Source organism: Lipotes vexillifer, unplaced genomic scaffold (assembly GCF_000442215.2).
Source record: "Lipotes vexillifer unplaced genomic scaffold, Lipotes_vexillifer_v1.1 scaffold993, whole genome shotgun sequence".
In the NCBI taxonomy this organism is placed as follows: Eukaryota; Metazoa; Chordata; class Mammalia; order Artiodactyla; family Lipotidae; genus Lipotes; species Lipotes vexillifer.
Window position 1 is genome coordinate 1,485,999 of NW_006792406.1, and position 9,784 is coordinate 1,495,782.

Sequence of the window (9,784 nt, forward strand, 5' to 3'; positions counted from 1 at the left end):
CCCGTTGCGGAGCACAGGCTCCGGACGCGCAGGCTCAGCGGCCATGGCTCACGGGCCCAGCCGCTCTGCGGAACGTGGGATCATCCCAGACCGGGGCACGAACCCGTGTCCCCTGCATCGGCAGGCAGACTCTCAACCACTGCGCCACCAGGGAAACCCCAAGGAGTAAATTTTATATAAGATGAGTAAAGTTATAAATGAGGAAAAGCTTTACTGAGCAGTTTTCTGAATTAATTTGGATGCCAGGCAGAGATTCTGGTGGTGATGCTTTGTTCTTCCTAGAACTTTTTTCCCATATCTCCAAGTTTCCTTGCCTCCGCCCTCCAAGGTCAGCCCTTTCCCACCCCACCTGGGTTACTCTAGTACTCGGGAGTGCTGCCCTGGAGCCCCCCTGAGGGACTTGGCTCTTCAGGCCTTCAGTTCACCCTCAATAGGTCAGCCCTGCACCCTCTCCGTATACCTCCCCTGTAGTTTAGAGCTTCTCCTTGGTTTGTGTGGGACTGAGTCACTAGCTAATCCTTGAAGTTAGTGACAGTTTTCATTAGTGCTCTCTTCTTCATCTGTGGTTTTAAGCTGTCATATCATCTCAGTGTGCCCAGTAACCACCTGACCTCGATGGCAGACTCATTCTCTGTGCTTCAGAGAATTTCTCTGTCACTGGTATTTGTTTTCTATGTGTGGTACTCCTCCAGCTGAGAGCTCTTTGGAAGAGCAGAGATGACAGACATGGCCTGAGCCCAAACAGATCACCCCCAACTGTGATTCCAAGACGGAGGGGGGGGAACCATCTTTCTATTCCCTGGTCCTAATGGGGTTCCTGGATTTCCAGAGGTTAAAGAAAAGAGCAGATCATGGAAACTCTAGGAGTCAGAAAAATAATAAAGTGCATTTTTGTAGGTGTGGTTTTGTTGTTGTTGTGTTGTTGTTGTTTTACCTGCCACTCTGCATCTCTCAGGCCCTTAAGTTGCGGGACTAAAGCAAAATTCTGTGAGTATGACCTTTGTGTCACCATATTTGGGTGCTTAAATCCCCAAGGAGTACCTCTCTTTTTTTTCACTGAAGAATTAGTAATTATCTCTCAAGGTGGACTCTAATTTATTCAGTTTCTCTTTAGAGGCTTGAAATACTGGCTTCTCATCAGCTGGCAAATTAAGGGTGGGCGGGGGGCTGCCTTTTCTTTCTCCTCTTTCTCTTGTATCTGTTTCCTCTCTTGATAAAATATAAACTTCTCCTTTAGACCAAACCCCCTTTGCCTTTTGCGTTTATCCTGTTCCCTGCCTCCTCTTTTTATTCCTCTGCTCCCTCTGTCTTCTTCTGTCTTATTCTTTCCTTTTTCCCCTTTTCTTTTTTCTCTGTACCTTTGTTCTCATCTTGCTTTCACCTCCTCCCCTCTCTGCTGTCTCCTCTTAACAGCTCTGTGAGTGTGTACTAAAGAATGAAAAGGAGATAAATTCTGAAGTGATTAAAAAAAATGACATTGTTGGGCTTTACTGGTGGCGCAGTGGTTGAGAGTCCGCCTGCCGATGCAGGGGACACGGGTTCGTGCCCCGGTCCGGGAAGATCCCACGTGCCGCGGAGCGGCTGGGCCCGTGAGCCATGGCCGCTGAGCCCGCGCGTCCGGAGCCTGTGCTCCGCAACGGGAGAGGCCACAGCAGTGAGAGGCCCGCGTACCGCAAAAAAAAAAAAATGACATTGTTGAATGGCTGGTCATCTCTCAATCCCTCTTCCCTTTCTAATTCCAGAGCTCTTCGGTATCCCCGTCAGCCAGTTTCCGAGGTGCTGAGAAGCACAGAAACTCCACAGACTACTCCTCTGATAGCAAAAAGCAGAAAACTGAAGAAAAGGAGATCGCAGCTCGTTACGTAGGTTCACTCACCTTTGCAGTTTACCTTGGGGGAGGCAGTTTACCTTGCTTTTTAATCAGCGGGCCTTTTACCCTCTTACTATTACCAACCAAAACTAGAACACAAGATAACGACATCCTAGGAGAGAAAAATAATTATTGCAGTTCTAGCGGTGTCTCAAGTGGCTGGCTGAAGGTCTGTGTTTGCAAGTGAGTGCACATGTGTCTGTGAGCCGCAGAACAGTCCTTTATCCTGCAACCGATAGAAGACTTGTGTTCCATATTATTTCTGTTAGATGTATTTGCTTCCCTCCATAAATTTCAAGGTGGTCGAATTTTCTGTGGCCAGCTAGAAATGTTACGGAATAAGGTAAAATCACAGACAACCTGTTAAAATGTCTAGATGACCTCCTGTGCCGAGGAATGTAGCACGTTTTGTGGAATATAACTTGCAGAAACATCCAGATGTATCCCTGGCCTGAGTTGAAGCTCATTTTCCTTTGGTGGCTGGTTCTTCAGATCACACAGTGAAGGGAGCAAGTGGGATGGGACTCACTGGTGTGGAGGCAGGCTGACTCCACCCTGCTTCCTCTGGTGGTGCCCTGCAAGACTGCAGGCCTCGAAAGAAGCTGAGAACTTGAAATTTCATGTGAAAACTCCCAGTTTAAAAATTGTGGCTCTTTATCCGGTCTTTGAAAGACACTGACAGAACAAATCCCACCCTTCTGTAGGCTGGATTATGTAGCGTGGGCCTGCCAGTTGGCACCTGATACTAGAGTAATAAGCCATAAACTTCAGTTTTTTAAACTACAGTGGAATCATCCTGTTTCCTATTACCTACCTCATAACATCGTCATGAAGATTAAAGAACACAGTTCACTGTAGAGTGTTTAGCACTGTTTGGTGCAGTTCATTTTTATAAAATGTGAGGAGTTAATGACTCTGGACTTACCTAGGGTAAATCTGGCTGCCTTTTTTGTTTGTTTGTTTTTCTTTTTTTGGCTGGGGGAGGAGATAATGCTTCTCAATTGTCAATGCAGGACAGCGATGGCGAGAAGAGTGATGACAACTTGGTGGTTGACGTTTCCAATGAGGTATGTTTGTGGCTTATTTGGCTTCCTGCTCTTAACCAGTTATAACAATGATTAGTGTCCCAACAACTAGTATCCACAGTGTTTCCTTAATTTCTGAAGGGGCCCACGTTTTATTTACCTGAAAACTTTATATTACTGATCCTTTTTTATTGCTCCTCTACTCTATGAAGTGCAAATGTGTTGTTACCACCATGAATGCACACACCTTGGCAAGTGACCTGCAAATTTGTAGAGTTTTGATTTTTGTTTCTGTTTTAAATAAGTACTATAAATTTTGTAGTATTTTCATTGACCTCTATACTGAATATTTTCTTCAGCAATTTGATGAATCTTACGATCTATTCCAGAACATTTTTTGCTTCTAAGCTGTTGAAGACTTTTGGCTAGAAACGTCCACACCAAGTGCTCTGGCACTGTGAATGCACTGTGCTGCATTTGATACCCTTGATGTTCCTTTGTAGGATCCATCCTCACCTCGAGGGAGCCCTGCACATTCCCCAAGAGAGAATGGTCTGGACAAGACACGCCTTCTCAAGAAAGATGCCCCCATCAGTCCAGCCTCGATCGCATCCTCCAGCAGTACTCCTTCCTCCAAATCCAAAGAACTTAGCCTTGTAAGCAGTTCCTCACCATCTTTCTTAGCGTTGCCCGTTTCCAGATGGTTAGGTTAAATTATTTTTAAAATTTTGTATTTTCCACATTTTTCCATAGGACTTTTACCACCAAGCATATGTGTACGTTCAGTATTCAAGTTGAATTGACAAAAGTACTTTTGGAACAGAGCGGGTTCACTGACTTTGTTGGTGATGGATGTTTGGTTTGTGAATCGTTTTTGCAAGGATAGGGGAGGGACATGAGGAAATTGAGTGAAACGAGTCTCAGCGAAGATGAAGAAATATATACTGGGGTTACAGAGATGGTTTTGTCACCTATGGTTTATGGTAAATTTAGTTTTTGGCTTGGATGTGATTTTGTTGCTAGCTTTGTTGGAATTACCAAGCTATATATGATTGCAATAATTTTCCCTTCCTGTCTAAAAAGTAATCTGTCATTTATAAAAGTCTACCTTGACTCACACCACAAATCAGAAATGCACAGATAAAACTGCTTTGCAAGTCAGGGTAATCTCCCCATACCCCCTTCTCTGTGGCTGTGTAGTTAATTGCATTTTTATGTAGTGTGCCTTCCTTTTTCTTCACCAGTTGTGTCCTTGTAACATAGCATTAAAAAAAAAAAAAAAAAAAAAAAAAAAAAAAAAAAGACGAATTCCGTTTTCAAATAACCTTTTGAATTCACAGCTGAGGGAAAGAAAATTCCTCAGTTTGTCTGCAGTTTTGGAGAATGTGTCTGGCACAGGGCTAGATAAAGTTTTTTTCTGTTGTTTTCTCTTGGCCTTCCGGCCTTGTAATGGCAGCTCCTCTGTGCTGATCTCTTGTGATGATTCAGGCTTGGATCTTTTTTAATGGGACCTGTTAACCAGGGGAGCCTCTTGTGGCACGAACAATCCATCAGGAACCCAACTCAAACCACTCAGTATTAAAGCAACCAGCAAGTGGCCAGTCACATCGGGACGTCCTGATTTATCAGCGTCTGTCTAACTCGGACCACTTTCCTGGAAATGGTCCACTCTGCCCCAAGTTCAGCTTTGATTTATGTCCTCCTGAACATTGGTTTTGTGGTCTCAGGAAGCACTTTTTGTTTCTTTGATAGCTCTTTTTAACTAATGAAAAGAGAGGCCCATGCTAAAGAATCTTTTCCATTTCTTTTTCCTTTTCTTTTACTCTACCTTTTCAAATGTTTAGCATAATTGTTAAAATTGTGTTCTAACTAGCAGTGTATGTTCCATGACATCTCTTGTTAGAATGAAAAATCTACCACTCCTGTGTCGAAGTCCAATACCCCTACTCCACGAAGCGATGCACCCACCCCAGGCAGTAATTCCACTCCCGGATTGAGGCCTGTCCCCGGAAAACCGCCAGGAGTCGACCCCTTGGGTTAGTGAGAAAAAAGTTTCTCAACATATTTATGCTTCCTGTTTTTAAAGAAATCAAAGCAATTTAAAGAGTGTAATACATTAAGAGTACTAATGACCAGCATTGACTGGCTGTAAGTTCTGTAAGCCAAATCAAGCACCTGGCACTTACCATGTCTGACACATAGTAGGTGTTCAGTAAAATAAGGGGAAGACAACCCTGATGAAGGCTTGAGTGACTTTTGAGAATATTAAAATACGCGTATTTGAACTATAGATCCTACTTTTTAACATACGTAAGAATGTGTTGCTCCTGATACTCATTATACTTCATTATTGTCTCACGTGTGTATCATTGGTTTTTCTCCTTCCTTCCATTTGGGTCTGTAGCCTCGAGCCTAAGGACCCCAATGGCAGTACCTTGTCCATATCCGACCCCCTTTGGGATCGTGCCACACGCTGGGATGAATGGGGAGCTGACCAGCCCCGGAGCTGCCTACGCGGGGCTGCACAACATCTCCCCGCAGATGAGCGCCGCCGCGGCCGCTGCAGCCGCGGCCGCGGCCTACGGGAGATCGCCAGTGGTATGTTGGTGCGCTTTTACAGCATAAAAGTGTTCCAGAGCGCAGAGGGTTGCCACACGTATTTTTATTTTTTTTAAGGAAGTTTATGAAATTTGAGGGATTTATAGAGGGACCTGTGTGTATTTATAAACTAAATTGCATGTAATCATATTGTGAGATTCATTTTCTTTTGTAATGGGAGGGAATTCTTTTGTTTTATGTTCCTTTTTTAAAAGAAATTTTTAAACCTACAGAAGTAGAGTAAATAATATAGTAAATATAGTGAACCCTTCATTTCCATCATGAGCTTCAATGATAATACTGTTTCTTTCATGTTTTTTCCACCCCCAAGCATGTTACCATGAAATCACGAACATCCTATCATTTCATCAGTCAGTACTTGTGTATTTATCTCTAAAATCACATTTTTAAAGCATCTATTCTCCTAGGATTTGGAAAGATACTGAGTAGGATGAAATGAGTTGATGTAACCATGTTTGTTTTTGTTGTCTTGCTTGGGAAAAATTTTAGGTTGGATTTGACCCACACCATCACATGCGTGTGCCAGCAATACCTCCAAACCTGACAGGCATTCCAGGAGGAAAACCGTGAGTACCCGCCTCTGTGCTTTGTGCTCACTGTGTGTCTGGGCCCTCGCTGGCCCTTTGGACTCTGAGCACTGCTAGACAGTGTTGGCAAGTTCCTGCGGCTTGTGGGGTGGTTTTGTTTTTGTTTTTGTTTTTTGCACAGTATGTTCCATTTTCTCTTAGCACAAGGGAAGAGGTAATGAGGTGGGGTTTTGTATTTTCAATTTAAAATCTCAAGCTTCTAATATGGAAATGCAAATTGCTGAGGCCTCTCCAGCAGTCAGGTCTTCTCTACATCTGTTACTGATTGCAAGGCAATTCTTTTTGTTGCCTTGGAAAGAAGAAGTCATCTTATGTGCAAACCTAGATACTCAAAATTTGAGCATGTTAGGAAAAGACGTGCCAAACTTCAGAGGCTGAAAGGAAAGAAGTGTGGTCTTACGCTCATTTGTGTTTCTGGAAAAGGTGGCTTGCTCAGTTGGCTTCTTGTCCTGTAAGCTGGGTATTTGGAGCCTCTGTTTTCATGACCCCCTAGAGCTATGAAGGCAGGACAGGCACATCTGTTGTTCCAGACTCTTCTTGTACGTTCTGACCTCTCCCCATATGTCAGTCCTCATCATTCATTTTAATCCCGTGCACTTCATTACTACCTGTGCACAGTTCTCTGGGCTCTTTGGCTTCATCTTCACAATTGGTGCTCACAGCTTATGCTTGTTCAGTGAATGAATGAAGACGTGTGCCGGTCTCTCCCTTCACTGACCTCCCATTGCTTATTTATTCACTGCTATACACTCAGGCACTTAGTTGTCACCCTGTTGTTTCCTGTGTGTCTTCTTTGTTCCCCATGTTGCTGGCTCCACAGTATTAAACATGCCTGACCTTGACCCTTCCTTCACTTTCCACCTGATAGATCATGTTCTTGGCCCTTCCTTCTGCAACTTCTCTACACACTCTACCCTAAACTTCCATGTTGCATCAAACACAGTGTGGGCTCAGTAAGTATTTGACTGATTAATAAGGGAGGCAAGGCAAATTAGACTTTGAGTTCCTTGAGAGTTGAAGGTATAAATATCAATTACCGTAAAATTCTGTGTACTTGTGTGTGTTCTGCAAATAGTTGTTGACTGACAAGTCTTGTTGACCAAGAACCCTGGTGTACTTGAAGGTAAAAGTTAGGTCTGTTTCAAGCAGTGACTAAATAACAAGGCCATAGGATTAATCAAATAAACTGAATACCTACAAGTATCATGAACCTGTGGGGATGGAGAGGTTCCTGGAGGGAAGTGGTATCATCCCGTTTTCAGGTACTGTAGAGTTACCACTTAGTTAACCAGCAGTTGCACCCAGAACTGTCGTGTAACCACTACCAGATGAGGTGGTGCTTCTCGTCTCTGCTGCTGCCCAGAGGCCCCGAGGGGTGAAAGTGTGTTAAGTGTATCTAAAGAAGCAATAACAGTCTCAGTGTGGGGATTTGGGCCAGTTGAACCACTGTAAAATCCCAGCTGGTCTGATTCAAGAGGCACTTCTGAGCCTTGAGCTGGGCTCCCTTCCTTCCCCCAGTCTCGACACATAGCTTTATAAAATTGTTGAGATCCTTTTGGGAGGAACGTTGATGGGTTTCAGGATGGCTGAGAATTTTTTTTTTTTAATTTTATTAATTTTTTTATACAGCAGGTTCTTATTAGTCATCCATTTTATACACATCAGTGTATACATGTCATTCCCAGTCTCCCAATTCATCACACCACCACCACCACCCACCACCACTTTCCCCACTTGGTGTCCATACGTTTGTTCTCTACATCTGTGTCTCTGTTTCTGCCCTGCACACTGGTTCATCTGTACCATTTTTCTAGGTTCTACGTGTATGCGTTAATATATTTGTTTTTCACTTTCTGACTTACTTCACTCTGCATGACAGTCTCTACATCCATCCACATCTCTGCAAAGGACCCAATTTCGTTCCTTTTTATGGCCAAGTAATATTCCATTGTTATATATGTACCACATTTTCTTTATCCATTTGTCTGTTGATGGGCATTTAGCTTGCTTCCATGACCTGGCTATTGTAAATAGAGCTGCAATGAACATTCTGGTACATGACTCTTTTTGAATTATGGTTTTCTCTCCGTATAAGCCCAGTAGTGGGATTGCTGGGTCGTATGGTAGTTCTGTTTTTAGTCTTTTAAGGAACCTCCATACTGAGCTCCATAGTGGCTGTTATCAATTGACGTTCCCACCCACCGGGAAAGAGGGTTCCCTTTTCTCCACACCCTCTCCGGCACTTGTTGTTTGTAGATTTTCTGATGATGCCCATTCTAACTGGTGTGAGGTGATACCTCATTGTAATGTTGATCTGCATTTCTCTAATAATTAGTGATGTTGAACAGCTTTTCATGTGCTTCTTGGCCATCTGTGTGTCTTCTTTGGAGAAATGTCTGTTTCGGTTTTCTGCCCATTTTTTGACTGGGTTGTTTGTTTTTTTAATATTGAGCTGCATGAGCTGTTTATATATTTTGGAGATTAATCCTTTGTCTGTTGATTCGTTTGCAAGTATTTCCTCCCATTCTGAGGGTCGTCTATTTCATCTTGTTTGTGGTTTCCTTTGCTGTGCAAACGTTTTTAAGTTTCGTTAGGTCCCATTTGTTTGTTTTTATTTCCATTACTCTAGGAGGTGGATGAAAAAGGATCTTGCTGTGATTTATGTCAAAGAGTGTTCTTCCTATGTTTTCCTCTAAGAGTTTTACAGTGACCGGTCTTACATTTAAGTCTCTAATCCATTTTGAGTTTATTTTTGTGTATGGTGTTAGGGAGTGTTCTAATTTCATTCTTTTACATGTAGCTGTCCGGTTTTCGCAGCACCACTTATTGAAGAGGCTGTCTTTGCTCCATTGTATATTCTTGCCTCCTTTTTCAAAAATAAGGTGACCATATGTGCATGGGTTTATCTCTGGGCTTTCTATCGTGTTCTGTTGATCTATATTTCTGTTTTTGTGCCAGTACCATATTGTCTTCATTACTGTAGCTTTGTAGTACAGTCTGAAGTCAGGGAGTCGGATTTCTCCAGCTACGTTTTGTTCCCTCAAGACTGCTCTGGCTATTCAGGGTCTTTCGTGTCTCGATACAGAGTTTACGATTTCTTTGTTCTAGTTCTGTAAAAAATGCCATTGGTAATTTGATAGGGATTGCATTGAGTATGTAGATTGCTTTGTGTAGTATAGTCATTTTCACAGTATTGATCCTTCCAATCCAGGAACAGGTATATCTCTCCATCTGTTGGTATCATCTTTAATTTCTTTCATCAGTGTCTTATAGTTTTCTGCATACAGATCCTTTGTCTCCCTAGGTAGGTTTATTCCTAGTATTTTATTATTTTTGTTGCAATGGTAAATGGGAGTGTTTCCATAATTTCTCTTTCCGATTCTTCATTGTTAGTGTATAGGAATGCAAGAGATTTCTGTGCATTAATTTTGTATCCTGCAACTTTACCAGATTCATTGATTAGCTCTAGTAGTTTTCTGGTGGCATCTTTAGGATTCTGTATGTATAGTATCATGTCATCTGCAAACAGTGACTGTTTTACTTCTTTTTTTCCAATTTGTCCTTTTATTTCTTTTTCTTCTCTGATTGCCACGGCTAGGACTTCCAAGACTGTGTTGAATAATAGTGGCGAGAGTGGACATCCTTGTCTTGTTCCAGATCTTAGAGGAAATGCTTTCAGTTTT

General features: G+C 42.6%; 1 protein-coding gene across 1 annotated transcript in view; it reads left to right on the forward strand.

The window, feature by feature from the left end:
• The window catches only part of LOC103068837 (TLE family member 4, transcriptional corepressor), a 154,774-nt gene that overhangs the window by 127,222 nt on the left and 17,768 nt on the right, over positions 1–9,784 (forward strand). The window contains 8 exon segments of the mRNA XM_007465522.1: positions 1,743–1,862; positions 2,884–2,937; positions 3,399–3,551; positions 3,782–3,835; positions 3,837–3,878; positions 4,799–4,931; positions 5,300–5,493; positions 6,004–6,080. Of these exon segments, the coding sequence (XP_007465584.1) occupies positions 1,743–1,862; positions 2,884–2,937; positions 3,399–3,551; positions 3,782–3,835; positions 3,837–3,878; positions 4,799–4,931; positions 5,300–5,493; positions 6,004–6,080 (827 nt within the window).